Source organism: Castanea sativa, chromosome 9 (assembly GCF_040712315.1).
Source record: "Castanea sativa cultivar Marrone di Chiusa Pesio chromosome 9, ASM4071231v1".
Taxonomy (NCBI): Eukaryota; Viridiplantae; Streptophyta; class Magnoliopsida; order Fagales; family Fagaceae; genus Castanea; species Castanea sativa.
In genome coordinates this window covers 22,157,074-22,177,829 of record NC_134021.1, presented here as the reverse complement: position 1 = coordinate 22,177,829, position 20,756 = coordinate 22,157,074, and the positions used below count along the sequence as shown (strand labels likewise).

General features: G+C 36.2%; 1 protein-coding gene, 1 non-coding gene and 1 pseudogene across 2 annotated transcripts; 2 read left to right on the top strand and 1 right to left on the bottom strand.

The window, feature by feature from the left end:
* Positions 1–1,355: 1,355 nt before the first annotated feature.
* Positions 1,356–3,899, bottom strand: LOC142608914 (uncharacterized; annotated as a pseudogene).
* A 67-nt stretch (positions 3,900–3,966) lies between these two features.
* On the top strand, positions 3,967–4,073 carry LOC142611460 (small nucleolar RNA R71). Its single transcript, XR_012840044.1, has one exon. It is a non-coding gene; the product is annotated as a small nucleolar RNA R71 (small nucleolar RNA).
* Positions 4,074–13,632: 9,559 nt separating this feature from the next.
* Positions 13,633–15,450, top strand: LOC142608913 (uncharacterized). Its single transcript, XM_075780568.1, has 3 exons — positions 13,633–13,893; positions 13,936–14,297; positions 15,318–15,450. Exons 1-3 carry the CDS (start codon positions 13,633–13,635, stop codon positions 15,448–15,450), a joined length of 756 nt encoding a protein of 251 aa, XP_075636683.1.
* The last annotated feature ends 5,306 nt before the right edge of the window (positions 15,451–20,756 follow it).

Below are 20,756 nucleotides of genomic sequence, written 5' to 3'. Positions count from 1 at the left end.
ACACTTTGTTTTAGCCATACGACACTTGTTGGGCTGTTGTATCCTTGGGGAGACAAGTCAGAGAAGGTCTACACTAGTTACAAAGTTTAGCTAACCAAGGGCTTGAATCTCCTTATAGAGAGCGAGTGTTGAGCCTCAGTCCAAATAGTGCTGTGTAATTTTTCTCTTTAAATAAATAATATTCAAATGTATTATTCAGTTTCTCGTTGTCTTATTTCCATTATTATTGTGTTTGCACCAACACTTTTATTGGGATGTAATGTAGGGTAAAGAGGAGGAATTAAGAACAAAGAGTATGGGTAAAAATAGAGGTGTTCCCAAGAATAATCAGGGAGACAACTTCTTTTGACTTTCTTTCTTTTTTCTTCAAAATTTCATCAACAAATTCATTCTCTATTTCTTCCTCTTTCACATTCCTTTTTTTTCAACATTTTTCATTTTCTGTTTATAACTCTTTTTTTTGTTTGAGTGAGTCCTCCTTTTCTTCCAACTATTTCACCCCAAATTTATCGCAATAAGACAATTTGATTGCATTCATTCTTGGAACACTTTAGGAAAGGGTTTGAGAAAGAATGGTAATGTATCAAGAAAGAAAATAATAAAGGCTCAAAATTAACAAAGATGGCCTAAAATCATTTCTTTAGGATTGGGATAATTCTTCAAAATCCATGACTTTAACATATTCAAGTGTGGCATAAAATTGATGAATTCTTAGCATTCAACCAAATCAAAGAATAATGAGACTAAGCAACAACAAAGTTGTGTGCTTCCAAATGATAAATGAGATCAAAAGAAAATAACCCTCTAAAAAATTGAATGGCTCAAGAACTCACTTGGGTTATAGTCTCTACATTTTATTTTCAAGATTTTCAAAGTCATCTCTATCTCTCAACCAAGAAACATGTTCATGTGGCTAAAGTACATGTGCATAATAGTTGAGCATGAAAAACAGTGAAATTCTTTAGATAGAAGTAGCATAAACAACTTCGACTTAAAACTCTTGCTAAAACAACACTTTTTTTTTTGGTTGAAAATTGGACTAAACACAAAAACAAAAATCACTAAAAAAAAAATTTTAACATAAAATAAAACCAAATGCAAATCATTTCAAATTCCTCCCCCCATCCTAAAACTTATATTGTCCTCAATGATAACACGGAAAAACAATAAAGAGTAGAGATTATGGAGAGTACCTTGAAGAGATGAACATAAATGAACAAAAAAAAACTTTAACACCTATAAAAGGGGTTGGAAAAAAAAAAAACACAATCTGAACTACGACACAAACACTAATGCTAATTGCTTGGTAAGTCTTGATAAATGGGATCCTCCAAATTAATGGATTCCTCCTCTTGTTAAAAATTCTCAAGAAATGGCTTAAGACGTTGTTCATTCACCTTAAATATGTTACCATTCTTAGGATTTTCAATTTATATGGCACCATGGGGGAAAACAGTTTTAACAATAAAAGGTCTAGTCAATCTAGATCTCAATTTTTTGGGGAACAAATGTAACCTAGAATTATACAAAAGAACTTTTTGAGATGGTTCAAAATATTTCCTTAAAATTTCTTTGTCATGAAAAACCTTCATTCTTTCTTTAGAAATCCTAGAATTCTCATATGCATCACACCGAATTTCTTCCAACTCATTCAATTGCAATTTTCTCAATGAACTAGCCTTGTCTAAGTTAAAGTTAAACATCTTTATTGCCCAATATGATTGATGTTCCAATGCCACAAGTAAGTGACAAGCTTTACCATATACAAGTTTATAGGGAGACATACTAAGAATATTTTTATAGGTGGTACGGTACGTCCAAAGTGTATCATTCAACCTCAAAGACCAATCTTTACGATTGGGCTTAATTGTCTTTTCCAAAATTTGTTTAGCCTCCCTAGATGGTTTGTCATTGTCCTTTAAATAAATCCTTAGATTACAAACCAATGGACTAAGTCCTTTTATGTTAGCCATGTTCCTTCCTATGACACCCTTATGATTACTCAAAACATTTAGTAACTTACATTCTTGCAAGGAGTTAAGTTCAAAAGACATTACCATAGGAAAAGTCTCATTGGTTCTTAGAAAAGCATACTTGAGATCATTTGGCCAGGGCTTCAACTCGCAATTAGGTACTTGCTCACTAGATGGCAACAACTTTATCTCACAAGGTGGCAACTCCTTGTATTTCAATTTCCAAATGCTTGCTTCCAATTCCTGTGCAGATTCCAAAAGACAATGAATGTATGCAATTTCAGAATTCTCATCAAAGTTAAAATCACATGAATTGACTAAACAAGTTTCTAATGTTTGGTCTTGAACAATTGTTTCAATCATGTTAACTTCATGCACATCCTCTTTATCCCTAGTTTGCTTACAAGTATTAAAAATATTAAGCTCAAGGGTCATATTGCCAAAAGATAATTTTAAGACCCCGCTTCTACAATTTATCAATGCATTAGAAGTTGTAAGAAATGGGCGTCCTAAAATCATAGATATTTGAGAATTAGCATTAAAAACAGGATGCATCTCCAAAATAATAAAGTCAACAGGAAAATAAAATGTCCACTTGAACGAAAACATCCTTAACAGCACCCTTTGGAACAATCACAGATTGATCGACAAGTTGTAAAATTATGGAAGTGGGTTTTAACTCACCTAGACCTAATTGCTCATACACTGAATACGGAAAAGGATTCACCCTTGCCCCAAGATCAAGCAAAGCTTTCTCTATTTTTGAATTACCAATCACACATAAAATAGTGGGACAACCTGGATTTTTAAACTTAGGAGGTCTGTTGTTTTGAATGATTGCACTAACTTGTTCAGTCAAAAATTCCTATTTATGTACATTAAGCTTACACTTAATAGTACAAAAATCTTTCAAAAATTTAGCCTATGATAGAATTTGCTTTATGGCATCTAAAAGAGGAATGATCACTTTAACTTGCTTAAGCACTTCAAGGATATCAAAATTTTGATTCACTTTTTGAGGTGGAATCAACATTTGGGGAAAGGGAGCAGGGATAGGACACCTTTCAATTTCATTAGATTTAGGCTCAAGGACTTCATCACTACTCTTTATTTTGGAAGATTCATCATGTGTATTGTTTTTAAGAATATCTTTTTCAATGATTTTTCCACTACGTAGAGTAATTACAGATTTAACTTGACTCACTTTATTTTCAGAGGAACAACAATCATCAACACAAAATTGACCTTGGGGGTTTGGTTGTGGTTGAGATGGAAACTTACCCTTTTCTATTGTGCTCATGGATGTGGTCAATTTGGTGAGAGTGCTCCTAATGTCATTTATGGCTTGTGAGTTTTGATTATTAATGGTGGATTGAGTTTGCATGAATTGTTGCAAAGTATTCTCAAGACTCTTCTTTGGAGGGGGATTATAGGGAACAAAATTTGAAGAACCATGTGTAGGAGGTGCAACCACATTATCATTCCTCCAACTAAAATTTGGGTGATTCCTCCACCCTAAATTGTATGTCTCTGAATAGAGGGAAGGGTATGATTTTTCACCATGTTCATAGCATTTTTTTGATCATGCAACACCTCTTTAAATTCTGGAATTGTAGGGCATTCATTGGTAGGGTGTTCCATGGTCTCACAAATTCTACAAACATCATCAATTTTAGGCACAATATTGATTCCATTGACCTTTCTTAATTCCATGGCTTCAAGCTACCTAGTTAGACTAGCCACCCTAGCACTATGGTCATCATCTTCCCTAAGTTGGTACTTACCACCCCCAAAGGGGTTGGTGGATGCTCTAAACCTATCTGAGGTATCAGTGGTATCCCAAGATTGGGCATTCTCATCTAAGAGATCAAAATAATCAAAAGCCTCATCAGGATCTTTATTCAAAAACTCTCCATTGCACATCATCTATACAAATTGGCGCATCTTTGGAGTTAAACTTTCATAGAAAAAACTAATTATACACCAAGTTTCATAGCTATGATGTGGACAAGCATTAACCAAATCTTTAAATCTTTCCCAACATTGATAAAATGTCTCATTATCTTTTTGTGAAAAATTCATTATTTGTCTTTTAAGTGCATTAGTCCTATGAATTGGAAAAAATTTCTTTAAAAACTTAGTTTGTAACTCTTGCCAAGTACCAATTGACCTAGGTCTCAAAGAATTAAGCCAAGTTTTTGCATTGTCTTTAAGAGAAAAATGGAACAACTTCAACCTAATGGTCTCTTTATTACAGGGTTGGTCATGGAAGGTAGATCATACCTCCTCAAATTCCTTAAACTGTAGGTAAGGATTTTTAGAATCTAAGCCATGAAATTTAGGAAGTAATGAAATCATACCAGGCTTAAAATTAAAATTATTGCATTAGTTGGAAAAATGATGCATGATGGTGCACTAATCCTAGTAGGTTGCAAATAACCCTTGAGAGTTCTAACGGGTTGGTGAGCATGGAAGTTTTCATTATTTAAATTATTCTCATCACTATAATTACTCTCTAAGTTTGCCATGATATCAAGTGTGTGAGAATGTGTGAAAGAATCAGATAAATTGCCAAACAAATTATTAGACTCATTTCTAACCAAGCGATTATCACTATCACGACACCAAACAGGCATGCAATAGTAAAGTAAGAAAGAAAAATAAAATTAAAAGAAAAGAAAACAAATACCTTTAACAATAAAATGAAGTAAAAAAGAAGAAGAAAAACTCTAAAGGAAAACTAAAATACTTAAAAAGAAAAGAGTTGGAGAGATATTACCAAATATGTGAAGAAATTTAATACTGAAAACCTCTCCAAACGAAGTGGAACACTTCTCTAATTGCCTAATTCTCCAGCAACTGCTCCAAAACTTACTGCGACTCAAATCATGCTCCCAAGTGCAAGATTGTCATGAAGTAATAATTCGGTAAGTCTGAGGTTAAATCCATAGGAAAAGGGGATTGATTAGCAAACCACAAGAGAATAAAACTAAAATAATAAAGTTTAATTGAAGAGATTTTTGATAGTTTAGTAAAGTTAATTTAAATTGAGAGAAAATAACAATATATTAAGGTGCTAAGGTTTAAGGATCCACACACAATACATCTATTGGTAGTCTTAACAATATTTATTTATAAGTCAACTAAAATTCATACGAATGATGATCTTAGTCGGATGATTTAACAATAAAAACTCAAGAATTAATTGTCTAAGGTAGTTTCATGAAATTGATTGTTTTAAGCAAAACAAAACTAGTGAATTAGTTTGCAGGGAATACTAAGCATTTAACGTGCCCGGAGTCTATGATAAATCAAAGAATTATACAGAACTAAACACTTTTCTAGATGAGTAAAACCATTGAAACCATAAAAACATAAGCATTAAAACCAATAAATAATTGTTAGCAAGGCTTCTAGCAAGCCATAACACAAATAAAACTCTAAAAACTATAAAGAAACTTTAAGAAAACCTAAATTACGATCTATGGCAGCTCCCTCCTGAATTTTTCCCTAAAGAGCCTTTAAATAGGTCAAGCAATCCTATTACAAGTTGAATTTCCATTTTGAGAAAATCTTAGGTTTTTAGGCTTCACTTAACCTATATTTTCTTCCCATTTAACTTCAGAATTCGGAATTTCGGTAAACCAAAACGTTGTAGCCCGTTAAGTTAGCTTTCCAGTCTATTTTGAATCATCTCAATTGGACATCTAAGTCGAAAGTTATGCTCCAAATACTAACCGATGCGCAAGCTGGAATCCTAATCCGAATTGGACTTGGATTTGGTGCAAATTTTCTTTGATTCTTTGCTCCAATTGGACTTGAATTTAATTGGGTTGGCCTTCTTTGACTTTATCATGGCCCTTGTAAAATTAAAGTCCCTTAGATTTCTTCTTTCCACAAATCCACTTATTTAATATTATTATCCTACAAAAGACAAATTCACGCATTAAAATTCAATTAAGCAAACTTAGCTTATTTTGTAAACAACTAACACCTCTATAAATATGGGAGGCCTCCCAACATTCAGCACCCCTTTTTTGGACCCTCTTTCTGACCCTTCTTTTTTTGACTTCTCTTTACCCTTACGTTAAAGAAGTTCTGGAAGCCCTGCTTTAGGAACTTCTTTTTTGTTAAGAGGCTTCACTTAAATCCTTAAAAAAAAAAAAATCTCTTTGTGGAACTCTTTCCTTGAGGATTAGGTTCATGCAGGTATAACTCTAACTTTGTTTCCATAACATGCTTTCATATATGTTTTAGTTTCCATGGACATGATATTTTCTTTTTTGTTTAAATAATCATGTTTCTCATATGTTATCACATGTTCTCTTCTGCTTTCAAAAGTTTTCACATGATTAATTGATGAACATGTCTAGATCTAGGGTTGAATCTTGCCCTAGAATTTTAGATATGCAATTTTCTATGTTTTTTTTAAAAAAAAAAACTAAAAACTAAAAACTAAAATCAAATTTGCAAATTTTATTAATTTTTTATAATTATTAAGAGTCAGATCTGTATTTTTTTTTTTTCTTTGTTTCTTTTTCAAAGTAAAACCAGATCTGCATTTTTTCAAATAAAAGTCTGCACTGTTTTTAATATAAAATCTGATCTGCATTTTTTGCAAACAAAAATCTGCCCTGTTTTTAATATAAAATCTGATGTGCATTTTTTCAAATAAAAATTTTCCCTGTGTTTAATATAAAATCTGATCTGCATTTTTTCCAAATAAAAATCTGCCCTGTTTTTAGTATAAAATCTGATCTGCATTTTTTCAAATAAAAATTTGCTATTTTTTTAATAAAAAATCTGATCTGCATTTTTTCCAAATAAAAATCTTCTTTGTTTATTTTTTTTTTATAAAAAAAATCAGATATCTAGTCTGTTTTAAATCAAAAATCTGATCTGCATTTTATTCAAATTAAAAATCTGACTGTTTTTTTTAATCAAAATCAGATCTCCATCTTTCAATAAAAAAATTTTGTTTTCAAAATAAAAATCTATTTTTTTCCACATTAAAAAATCCCAATCTGATCTGAATTTTTATTTAAATCCATTCTTTTCTTTCATGGAAACTCAAGATTAAATTTTTCACTAACTATTCTCATTAAATTTTTTCACACAAAATAAAATGGCAGATCTAAGGTTGACATAGCATCTATTGCATAATACTTCATACTTTGAATATGGGTATATAATGGTCATGTAGAGTCTAGAAGACCAGACTTTGTCTGGGCAGAATGGGTGTCTAACACCTTTCCATTCCATAACCTAGCCCCCGAACTTAGGTTTTTGGATAATAGACTAGTGTTTTATCTTTTGTTTTGGTAGATTGGGATCAAAGCTTTGTAATTTTTACATAGATTGTATCTAGGACCAAGGTCTTGTAAAGTTATTCTACCAAGTTGTATTTGTATAATCGATTAATAACATTCGAGGAATTTTTGGACATGTAATTGTATTTTATTTTTTTCTTATTTTTTTGTATAAAAAATAAGTGGTGACTCCACATAATTACCCCAAAAGAGAGGTGCCCTAAGCACCCAAATCTCTTCTTTGAGAGCACCCCTTAAACAGTGCGGTCTCTCATAGTGGCGACTCCATTGTGAATGTCGAGGGCTAAACTTCATGTTAGACTTTGAGTGAACAACTATATACCCTTGTTTTTTTTTTTTGTCTGATGTTGAAGTTTGTTTGGTTGTCTATGTCTTGAGATGTTTATATGATATATATATATATATATATATATATATTTTTTTTTGTGTTAGCTTTCCCTAACTGTCATAGTGTGTCATCAAAATAACAAATATGTATGTATCCCTCTCAACATATGGTCTTAGTAACCATGGATCACCGGTCTTCATTAGATTCGAGTACCCAGTGTTGAACTCACCAACTCATAGCGTAAAGTCGCTGGATCATTTCTTGTTGACTATAAAGGATATACCATGCCGTTCAGACCAACGTAATGTTCATTACATTACAAGTTGGGAGGTGTAACGTCCTAGCTATGGGAAACAATAAAACAACCAACCCACCCTACAATGTAATAACTTAGAACCTACCTTTAGGCCGGTCCATGTTAAAATTGCATTGCATTTTGCATGTGTATGTTTGGTTGATAGTAGATGGGGTCCTAGCTTTGTTTGACCCAATCAAGCCTTTACCAACATTCAAGCTAGTAGTTCCAGTTCCAAGCCTATCATGGTATTGAAGCACGTGAGCATAGAAGGCACTCTACTGTCACAACATCACAATCCTGTGTTCGACCTGCAAGACAGCCCAAGCCATAAGAAGTCTAAAGACTCCATTACCATAGCAGAAGGGGAAGAGCATCCAAACACTGAAGAACTGATGAACACTCAATAGCTACTAAACACCATGGTAGCTAGTCAAATTCAGTTGAGGGAAGACATAAACCTTATTGTACAACAGTTTTAGAACCTGAAGGGTGGACAAGAGGAGAACAAGACCAATCATTATCCCCCTACCATTGAGGGTGAGAAGAAGATCAACGAGAGGATAAACAAGGTGGAAGAGATGATTAAAAGGGGCTCGTAAGATGAAGGACCTCATGGATTACCAGTCACTCTCACTTTTCCTAGATGTGAGGTTGCCTCCCAAGTTCAAGATGCCAACTGTGGTAAAGTTCGATGGCACTGGCTACCCAAAGTCTCATTTGGAGATGTACATGAGGGCTATGCAGCCCCTAGAGAAGAACCACTTGCTCAAATGTTTCAAAATACCTTGACTAGAGCCGCTCTTAGATAGTTCCTCAACCTAGTTGATGCCAGAGCAAGGAGTTAGGAAGACATCTGCCACGAGTTTCAAAATCAGTACAAGTACCACATAGAAGTGGACATGAGGAGGAGAGATTTGGAGACCACTAAACAAGAGTCGTAAGAGTCCTTCTCTGCCTTCATTACCAAATGGAGGTCCAAAGTTGCACAGATGATGAATAGGCCAAATGAAGAAGAGCAATTAAGTATGGTTGTTAAAAACTTATTACCTATATACCATAAATATTTGTTTGCTTAGTACTTTCCAAATTTTGAGGCTTTAATTGTTGCTGGTATCCAAATTGAGGATGCAATAAATAATGGCACTATAAAAAATGAGGATGCACTTAAGTTTAAAAAGAATTTTAGATCTAGTTCTAAAACTACAGAAGTCTCTAATATATGCAAAAATGATCCTTACCAACTTATTTCCCCTATTGCCCTTGTGCAAATATCACAAGGGCCGCCTCCAAGGCCATGGAGGGAATGTCATGAGTTGTATATGCCCGTAAGTCAAGTGTTTGAAAAGCTAAAAGCAAAGGGGTTGCTAAAACCCTTAGATCCAAAACCAATCCTAAACCCATTACCTGTAAGATTTGATGTGAGTAAAAGATGTGCCTACCGTCAAGGTCCAGGCCACGACACTGACAAGTGTGTTAGCCTTCGTCATGCAATTCAAGATTTAATAGACACTAAGGTGATTGTACCGCCTACAAGGCCTAGTATCACTAACAATCCCTTGCCCAACCACAATTTTAGGAGAGGATCGGGGATTAATTGCTTGATGACTAAAGAGGAAGGTGAAGAGGACCCGTCTAAGTTGATTTATGATGACATGGGAAGAGTTGGTGGGTATGACATCCATTGCAGGGTATGATATATGGAGTGAAGATGCTACAGAAACCCCAAATTTCCCAATATCCACAAATGGGGGGAGACACTTCAAACCCCAATCTAACTACCCAACAGCCATAAATGGATGGAGACATTTTAAACCCCAATCAAATTACCCAATATCCACATATGGGGGGAGACACTTCAAATCCCAATCAAATTATCCAATATCCACATATGGGGATATACAATTCGAACCCTAAACAAACGACCCAACACCCATACATGGGGGGAGACACTTCAAACCCCAAGATAATGAATTAAATAACCTTGCCCACATCACATGGGGGGAGACACTTCAAACCCCAAGATAATGAATTAAATAACCTTGCCCACATCACATGGGGGGAAGGCACTTCAAACCCCCCCACATTTGGAGACTAATAACCTGATAGAGGCCTTGAACAAATCTACCCAACAAATACCCGTTGAATAGGATGAGGTCCTCAAGCAATTGTAGAAGACTTAAGCCAATATATCTTTATGGGGTTTACTCATGGCCTCATACAAGCATCGCTAGAATCTAGTAGACCTTCTCAATCAAATCCAAGTCCCTACAACCACTACTTCTCAAGATCTGAATGCTATGATTGGGTCTATAAGTAGGGAACTCATTATTTCCTACTTTAACAAAGATTTGACGTAGAAAGGGAAGCACCACAATGACCCATTGCAAAATACTGTAGATGCCAAAGGCAAAAGGATCCCAACGGTCCTAATTGATGACAGAATTGTATTAAATGTGTGTCCTTTAAAGACCACAAGTTTCATGGGTCTAAGCATTAAGGATTTTGTGCCAACTGATCATCATGTTAGAGCATATGACAATAGTAGAAGAGAGGTCTTGGGAATTGTGATGCTGGAGCTCACTATAGGGCCAATGATCAAGAAAGTAGAATTCAAAATGTCGAATATAGATTCGTGCTTTAATATGCTCCGTGGGTGACCATGGATCCATGATACAAAGGTCGTACCCTCCTCCCTATACCAAAAAGTTCAGTTTCTGTATGAAGGAGCCATAGTTATCATATATGGAGATACTTTGACCATACCAAAGCCCATTTTTGGTATTGATTTTGAGAAGGAGTCATTAACCTTAGATGGCTTTGAAATTAAGAACCCTAGTTTTGGAAGAAGAGGAGAAGAGGCAGAAAAGATCCCCCAGACTTTGCTCCCTACAGCAATAATAATGTGGTTGCAATGATGAGGAACATGAATTATCTTCTAGGAATGAACTTAGGAAAAATTGTGAAGAAGGCAACTGCTCAAGTTCCAATAGTCCCTACTACCACACCACCTTTTGGGCTAGGTTATAAGCCTACTAACGATCGCTTGCTAGAAATGGAGGTGAGAAGAATGGCCCTTGCAAAGGCCAAAGCAAAGGGACTTCCTTGTCCCCTGGAACCCCTAAAACCTTACACTCCCACATTGAACAGGAAATTTGTCAAAGCTGGAGATGGCCAACGCTATTAGGGATTCCCTGAACCGAGGTATGATCCTGAATAGAAAACAATGGTGCCTAGGTTTGAGCTATTCTTTGATTGTAACAACAAGCTTCTAAAATAAAAGGGGAAGACACAAAGTGGGTCCCAATTGATTGGGCTGATTACATGGACCCTGAAACAATGACTAAGCTTTTGGGAGATGCCGCAATATAGCAGAAGATGAAGAGTACTGGGAAGTTAGCCAACATGCATTGAAAAGCCCATATGAAGCAAGAAAAAATGATGAAGATGAGAAAGGGGGAGAAGCCCCTAGTGATGATGATGAAGGTAGTGACAACAAGAGTGATAGAAGTGATGATAGCAGCAGTAGTGACAGTGGAGATAGTGCAGACAACAACAATAGTGATTGTGATAGTAATAGTGATAGCAACAATAGTGCAGATTATGATAGCCAATACAATGGCAATGACAGAGGAGAACCCCTTAGTGATAGAGAGGATGAAGACGTAGGACCTTTCTATGAAGACCACTTTGATGATGAAATGGATTGCTGTGATGGAGATATAGAGGATGATGTTGAAGCCAAGGATATAGATATAAAAGATGGTACAGAATTCGAAGATGAAGAAAATGAGCTAGAAGCTGAGGGAAAAGATGTAGGAGAGGATGTAGAAGTTGAATATGAAGAAGTGGAGGCTGTAGAAGTTGAAGATATAGATATGATGATTACCCTAATGGGCGGCCCTCGAATCGGAGCTGCATTCCTTATGTTAGTTCAAGGTGAAGATGACATAGATGCTAGATTGGCCACATTAGATAGAAAGTTGATGATCCACAATTTTAGAAACTTAACAATGGAGAGTTTTGAAGGTGAAGACGAGAGAATGTAAGGGAATGAGTTAGAATACCTCCCCCAATACATCCACCCAAGCATCAAAGGAAAGAAAGATCTGTTTGGTGAGTGGATGGACAGCATAGAGCATCCGGATGCTTATACGTCTGACAAGCCCACATATATGGAGATTGATGATGAAGGCACAGATTATATGGATGAAAATCCCATGGTACCGATGCTGAGAGAAGAAGGAACTCACTAGGAACCACCCGCCATTGTTGAAGCCACAACTGAGTTGAAGAATTGGGCATGTGAGGGAGCCGCCCAACCCATGGAAGACTCTCTAGAGAAGATCAAGACAGCTGAGCCAATCACTCCTGCCAAAAACATTGTCTCTATCCCTATTGAGTTTGATTTTGCTAGTATTATTGTTCTTGTTGAGTCTGTTTGCAATCATATTTCTCTAGAGTCTGTTTCTGCTGAGTTTGTTAAGAATTCTATTCCTTATAATATGATTTCTGATTCTACTTATTTATTGGCTTTGAATGTTTTTATTTCAAAAATTGGAAAATAAAATTTTAATGTAGAACCCATAAAAGAAGAAACCCAACCTTTTAACCTGGGAACTGGTGATGAACCTAAAATGACACAAGTGGGCAACACCCAAACTTCCTCTAAGAAAGATGCATTAGTTGCACTGTTGATAGAATTCAAAGAGGTATTTGCGTGGTCATACAAAGACATTTCTAGGATTAATAGAGACATAGTACAACACTGCATTCCAACAGATCCAACCATGATTTTGGTCAAGCAAAAGTTGAGAAGAATGAAGCTAAAATGGACTTTGAGGATTAAAGAAGAAGTTGAAAAATAGTATAATGCAGGATTTTTGAGGGTGGTCAACTACCCAGAATGGTTAGCTAATGTGGTTTTGGTGCCAAAGAAGGATGGGAAAGTGAGAATGTGTGTAGACTTCTGAGATCTTAATAAGGCTAGCCCAAAAGATGATTTTCCCTTGCCTCACATTGATATCTTGGTCAATAACATAACAGGACACGCCTTGTTGTCATTTATAGATGGTTTTTCGGGATACAATCAGATAAAGATGGCTCTAGAAGATATGGAGAAGACTTCCTTCATTACTCCATGTGGTACATATTGCTACAAGGTCATGCCATTTAGCCTTAACAATGCTGGTGCTACTTACCAATGTGCAGCCACTACTCTGTTGCATGATTTAATCCACAAAGAAGTAGAAGTTTATGTTGATGGCATGATATTGAAGTCCAAAAACCGTGAAGGACACATACTAGCTTTACGGAAGTTCTTTGAAAGAATCCAATTCTATAAGTTGCGGTTGAATCTTAAGAAGTGCACTTTGGTGTAACATTCAAAAAACTATTGGGGTTTCTGGTAAGTCAAGGGGAATTGAAGTAAATCCTGACAAGATCAAGGCAATTATGGAGATGAAGCCTCCAAGGACTGAAAATGAGATTCGAGGATTTTTAGGGAGTATACAATACATTAGCAGATTCATAGCCTAGCTCACCATAACATGTGAGCCGCTTTTTCGACTACTCAAGAAAGAAGTTACCACAGTATGGAATGAACAATGCCAAGAAGCTTTTGAGAAGATTAAGAATTATCTGATGAAGCCACCAATACTGGTTCCACTGGTACTTGAAAAGCCAATATTGTTGTATCTTACAACTATGGATATAGCAATAGGGGCTTTGCTTGCTCAGTACCTAGAGGAGTCTAGAAAGGAGAATGCGATTTACTACATTAGCAAGAAGATGTTAGCTTATGAAGAAAAGTATTCACCACTTGAGAAAACATGTGTAGCACTTGTATGGACAACCCAAAAACTCAAACATTACATGCTTGCTTTCAAGGTCTTGTTGATTGCAAGAATGGACCCTTTAAAATATCTAATGGAGAAACCTGTGCAAGATGGGAAGACAACTAAATGGGTTCTGCTTCTATCAGAATTTGATATTGAAAATGTGACTTAGAAGTCTGTGAAAGGGAGAGCAATTGTTGATCACTTAGCCCACTATTCACCTAAAGAGGCTGAAGAAATCCAAGGAGATTTTCCGGATGAGGATATCATGGGGATAAAGTTAGAATCATGGAAGATGTATTTTGATGGAGCAACTAATCAAAATGGAAGTGGCATTGGAGTTCTCTTAATTTCTCCAAAAGGGACACACATCCCATTCTCTAGTAGGCTCAACTTTCCTGCCATTGAATATGAAGGTTGCATTATGGGGCTACAAGCGGCCCTAGGTCTTGGAGTAAAAGAGTTGGAAGTATATGGTGATTCAGCCTTGATAATTTCTCAAATCCAGAATAGGTGGAAGATCAAGGAAGAAAGGTAGACGCCTTATCATGAATGTCTTCAAAAGTGGATTTTGAAATTCAGTAAGATTCAATACTAGTATGTGCCAAGAATGCAAAATTAGATTGCAAATGCTTTAGCAACAATGGCATCTATGATGGATGGACCTAGGGAAGATGAATTTTGACCAATAGTGGTGGAACAAAAAGAGGAGCTAGCTTATTGCTTATCAATAGAAGAAGATGAGGAAAAGAATGGGGAAGGTGAATGATATTCATACATTCTACAGTACCTCAAGAATGGGACATACCCAAAGACTGTAGACAAGAATGACCAATTGACCATCAGAAGGTTTTCCACTAATTATATTATTTGTGATGAGAGGCTTTACAAAAGATCATATGACGGAATTCATCTCCTTTGAGTATCTACCAAGGAAGCACAACAAGTAATTGAAGAGGTTCATGAGTCAAGTTATGGGCCACATATGAATGCATACATGCTGTCATGGAAGATAATGAAACAAGGTTATTACTAGACTACTATGTAAGTAGATTGCGCAACTCATGTTCGAAGATGCTATCAATGCTAAGTCCATGGAGATCTGAAGCACATGCCACTATGTCGTTACATACCATGACTTCACCTTGGCCATTCTCTACATGGGGAATAGATATTATTAGGATGATTCACTCAACAACATCTAATGGCCATGAATTTATACTGGTTGCTATTATTTACTTCACTAAATGGGTGGAAGCTACCTCGTACAAGGTGTTGAACTCGAAGAAAGTTGCTCAGTTTATTCAGACTAATAACATTTGTAGATATGGGGTACTGCATGAAATTTTTTTACAATGGGCAACATTTCAAGAAAGAAATAGAGAACCTACTTCGACAGTTCAATATTTAGCACCATAAATCCTCACCCTACTGTCCTTAGACTAATGGAGCAGTTAAGGCTGCAAACAAAAATATAGGGTGAATTTTGAAGAAGAGCACGAAAAACTTCAAGGATTGGCATTTACATTTACCCTATGCACTTTGGGAGTATAGGACATCAATTCAGTCTTCCATAGAAGTCACTCCTTATTCATTGGTGTATGGGATGGAAGCAGTCCTTCCCACTGAAACGGGTGTTCATTCATTGAGAACAATATTGGAGAGTGAAATCCCTGAGGTAGATTGATTGCAAAGTAGATATGACCAATTATGCATGATAGATGAGAAGAGACTCAAGGCCTTGTATCGCATTTAAGGATATCAAATGAGACTTAGGAAAACTTTTAATAATAAAGTAAGAACTAGAGATTTGAAGTTGGGAGATTTAGTGCTGAAGATTTGAGCCCCAATTCAAGAAACAAACGGGAAGTTCAAGCAAAATTAGGCAGGTTCATACTTTATCAAGCAGATATACTCTGGGGGAGCAGTAAGGTTAATGGACATAGATGCAAACCCTTTTACTGAGCCAACCAATATGGTTCAATTGAAGAAATACCACATCTGAAGTGGTAGTTTGAAAACATCAGGTCTGAAGTGGTTGTAAATTATGTTATTTCCTTTCCTAGGTTCGGGAAAAAAAAAAAAAAAAAAAAAAAGCTCGCTAGGCTAAAAACCCAAAAGGGAGGTCTAGGAAAAAATTAGGACATCTAAAAAAAATCTAAAAAAAAACGAGTAGGTTGAAAACCCGAAAGGGCGATCTACGCAAAAAGAGAGTGAAAAAAAAAAGGTGAAAGAACCTACTAGGTTGAAAACCCGAAAGGGCAGCCTAGGAAAAAGTTAAGGCAAATAAAATGAACTACGTGATGACTTGATCCTTCTGCCAAGGAGGTACATAGGCAACTATATATTGGTCCAGTCACAACTTCTCCAAACCCACCATTTACCCATTAAGCAAAAAATTTTGTTCCCAAAATTCAACCATTCCATTAAACCATGCCATCACACAAAATTCAAAACCCAAACCCTAAACCAAACCTTAAAAAAAAAAAAGACGAAACCCTAAAAACCTAAACCCTAAACCCAAAAGTCTTGAATAATTCCTAAATCTAAGAGTTTCACATCAACTTTTAAAATAAACATGTTCAAAGCCAAAAATAAGATCATTTTTCCTTCAATCATTTTTCCTTTGGTTGTTTGTTGGTTCCATTTGTGTTAGGTACTTTTTCATTTTTGTCCCTTCTTTTAAACTCATAGTTGTTAGTCTCGTGTCTTTCTTGGTTGTCTCTAAGAAATTGTTTTCTCAAAGTAGCCATGTTAGCCTCCTTATCTGCAGTTTTGTTCACCAACTAGTTAGAATATTCCGTAGTCATCTTGTGAAAGTGAACCTTAACAAAAAACTGATCCACTCGGTCAGCCATCTCCAAGCCTAGCAACATGTTCCTTATAGAAGTAGGATTTGTGTCCACAAGAGTAAAACGTTTCCTTCCTCTTCTACCAAGCATTCCTTGCTCATATTGAAATTGTCTCAAGAGTCTATCAAGCTTATAGAAATTTTCCCTCCTTAATCCAACTATGAAGATGTGATTTGATCCTGGGGACCACAACAAAAGAGGTGGGCACTTCCACCAATAACAATTCCATCAAATTGATACACTGGATTTCTTGGGCGCTTTCAATTTGACACTTGGTTTTGAGGACATTCCTATTGAGAAAATTGCTAGGACCATAATCAACAACAGTAAGCGTGGCAATCATGTCCAATTTTTCCATCAACCATATCTACAAAGTCAAGGGACTCCCAAGAAAGTGTTGTGACTCTCCACCAAGAAATATGGAATCCGATCCTAAAAGAGTTTCTACCAAGATCAGAGAAGCAGGGTTATCACCATCCTTAACTTGACTCACAATACCTATGGCTCCAGCATCCACAAAGCTTGGCCTTCCAGAACAAAGCAAAAATTCTCCCATAAAGCAAAGAGCTAAGCCAAAATTCTTGTTTATGTTGTGAATCACTCCATGGGTATGTTTATTAATAAATCTTGAAACAGATGCATGAAGATTCACCATGTGACATTCAATCATGCTACTGGTAATGGAAGTAGGAAGTCCTAGAGCACTAGACAAAATCTCTCTATGTATAGGATCACAAGAAATTGCTACAGATTTTTTGCTAGGATCAAAACCCAAAATAGTTGAAAATTCTTCAATTGTGGGACAAAGTTCAACAGTTTTAAATTGGAATACGTGGTCAATGTTGGAATACAACCACACCAAGGGTACATTTTTACCCCTGACTTTTGGAGGCATCTCACCCATAAGACCTCTAATTTCTGCTGAGGTGATGGAATCATTAACTTTAATCCTTTCACCACCCAATTTTAGGCCACTAATGGCTGAGAAGTCATAGGGTGTCAACATCAGCTCACCAATACCTGGAAAATGGAAAGTGCAAGTAGTGTCCCAAAATCGCTCTAACAAGGCTAGGAGCAATTGGAGGTCTTTATTCTCATTGGTCTCATGGTCCAACAAAGCTCGAAAAAAGGTCCGAAAACATGCTTCATTAATGATATTCTTAATATTCGGGGACAATACCTCCCACCTACCTTTCAATATCTGGAGACTACCTCGACTTTTGAGGTTCTGCAAAACAAAGTTTAGCTCATTACTGAGATGTTCACGAAACACCATCTCCCAAAATATTTATTCCAAAATCCCAACAAATAAAACAATGCCACTAAAAATTTTAGCCAAACCCCAAAGGCCATTCCATAAATTCAAACCCAATGATATCCCAACAATAGCCCCCATCAACCCAAAAACCCTTCATCCCCATAAGGTCATTCAGCAATGGCTCAAGCATACGCACAAAAAATTCCATGTCCAACAAAAAATTTCATGTCCAACAAAAATTTCCATGCTTAACACAAAAAATCCATACCACCACAAAAATTTTCAATACCCATACCTATAAAAATTCCCATAAGACCTACACATTCCAACAAAATTTCCACTCTCATCAAAAAATGAGTTTGCTTAACCATGCTTACAGATCAAATTCTCATGATTTCAATACCCACAAAATTTAAGTCAAGATTCATCCAACAATACCACCAGTTACATACAATGCAAAGCTTCATAAACCTTCAACATTGTCCAAATTTCATAATACCTAACAACTCAACAATTCAAAAATGCCCTAAAACAAAGAGAACAACATGATCACACAATGATTTTGCAACCAAATCATACGATGTTCAAAATTCCCACAGAAACAACCAACAACAAAATGACAATGTCCCACCATAAAGCTCTCAACAAAACATGAAATCAACAAATTTACCAACAAGGAAAAAAAATGAGCTCACCTTGAAGTCATTTTTAGAGTGTGGAGCATGGGTTTCAGGGTCTTAAAGGAGCCCCTTTTCCTCATCCCATTCTAGGGATGTATGATATTTCTTTTCCATTGAAAGTGAGAAAAGATGGCCCATAAGGAGATGCCATGGAAAATGCAAAAGAAATGGAGGTTTGAAGATAGGTTTAAAAAAAATGGGTTTGTTGCAAAGGTGGTCAAGAACTCAAAGATCTGAAAAGATATTGTGGGAAATGAGTGAAATCGAGTATAGAAGCCTAGGGAAATGATTTTCTAAGCAAGAAATGGTGTAGAGATGAAGAAAATGCAAAAGGAAGAAGCTTGTGAATAGTGAGAATGGAGGAAGAAGAGAGAGTGAAGGAGTAAGAAAAAAAGATGAAGACAAGGGCAAAAGGGGGCCAAAAAATTCCCCTCCACCCCTCCCTTTTAGTCACACTTGAGTTGCTAAGTCAACTTAGGCTTGACTGAGTTGACTCAGTCAACTCACCAAAAAAAAAATTGTTTCTTCTAAAAATGAAATGATGATGATGATGGAATAAAAAAATATGATGAAATGATGATGAATGAAAAAAAAAAAAAAGAACTTTTCAAAGATTTCCAAAGACAGATGCTATCAATTTCAAGGAAATTTCAATTTTGAATGAAGAAAAATAAAAATTTTCTTAAGGATGGTCTACAATAAGGGTGTCACTTTTCAAAGAAAATTTCAAATTTCAAAAAGAATAAATGAAAAAAAAATTCAGAGGACTTCAAAAAATCAAAGGTTTTTCCTTCTAAAGAGGAAATTCAAGTTGTAAAAAAAAAAAAAAAAGAAAGAAGAAGAAGAAGAAGAAGAAGAGAGAGAGAAAAATCACACATCTCAAAATAGTGGAACAACAAAGCACCAATCATTTAAAATCTAATCTCAAACTTTGGTCTTTTGCAGGCAAATTCCCAGGGTCAAACTAAGATAGAGAAGCCTCTCAGTCATCTCTCATTCAGATCTTGATAGAGAAGCCTCTTGGTCGCTCCAGTTTTAGATTGAGATAGAGAAGCCTTTCAATCGCCTTAGGTACCAAGATAGAGAAGCCGCTTGGTTACCTTCCATTTAGATCAAGATAGAGAAGCATTTTGGTTGCTTTAGTTTCATATTGAGATAGAGAAGCCTCTTAATCGCCTTAGGTTCCAAGATAGAGAAGCCTCTTGGTTACCTTCCATTCAGATCAAGATAGAGAAGCATATTGGTTGCTCTAGTTTCAGATTGAGATAGAGAAACCTCTCAATCGCCTCAGGTTCCAAGATAGAGAAGTCTCTTGGTTACCTGCCATTCAAATCAAGATAGAGAAGTCTATTGTTCGCTCCAGTTTCAGATTGAGATAGCAAAGCCTCTCAATCGCCTCAGGTTCCAAGATAGATAATTGTCTTGGTTACCTTCCATTCAGATCAAGGTAGAGAAGTCTCTTGGTCACTCTAGTTTCAGATTGAGATAAAGAAGCCTCTCAATAACCTCAGGTTCTAAGATAGAGAAGCCTCTTGGTCACTCTAGTTTCAGATTGAAATAGAGAAGTCTCTCAATCGCCTTAGGTACCAAGATAGAAAAGCCTCTTAGTTACCTTCCATTCAGATTAAGATAGAGAAGCTTTTTGGTCACCTCTAGATTCAGATTGATATAGAGAATCCTCTCAATGGCCTCAGGTTCAAACCAAGATAGAGAAGCCTCTCTGTCACCTCCCATTTAGATCAAGATAAAGAAGCCTCTTGGTTGCCTTAAGATTCATATTGAGATAGAGAAGCCTCTAAATCGCCCCAAGTTCAAACTAAGATAAAGAAGCCTTTTGGTTACCTTCCATTTGGATCAAGATAGAAAAGCCTCTTGGTCATTCCAGATTCAGATTAAGATAGTGAAACCTCCTAATTGCCCTAGGTTCAAATCGAGATAGGGAAGCCTCTTGGTCACCTCCCATTCAGATCAAGATGTAGAAGCCTCTTGGTCGCCTCCAGATTCAGATTGAGATAGAGAATCCTCTTCATCTCCCCAGGTTCAAACCGAGATAGAGAAGCCTCTTGGTTACCTCCCATTCAAATCAAGATAGAGAAGCCTCTTAGTCGCCCTTACATGTAGATTGAGATAGAGAAGCCTCTCAATCCACCCAAATTCAGACTGAGATAGAAAAGCCTCTCAGTCACCTCAAGTTCATCAAATT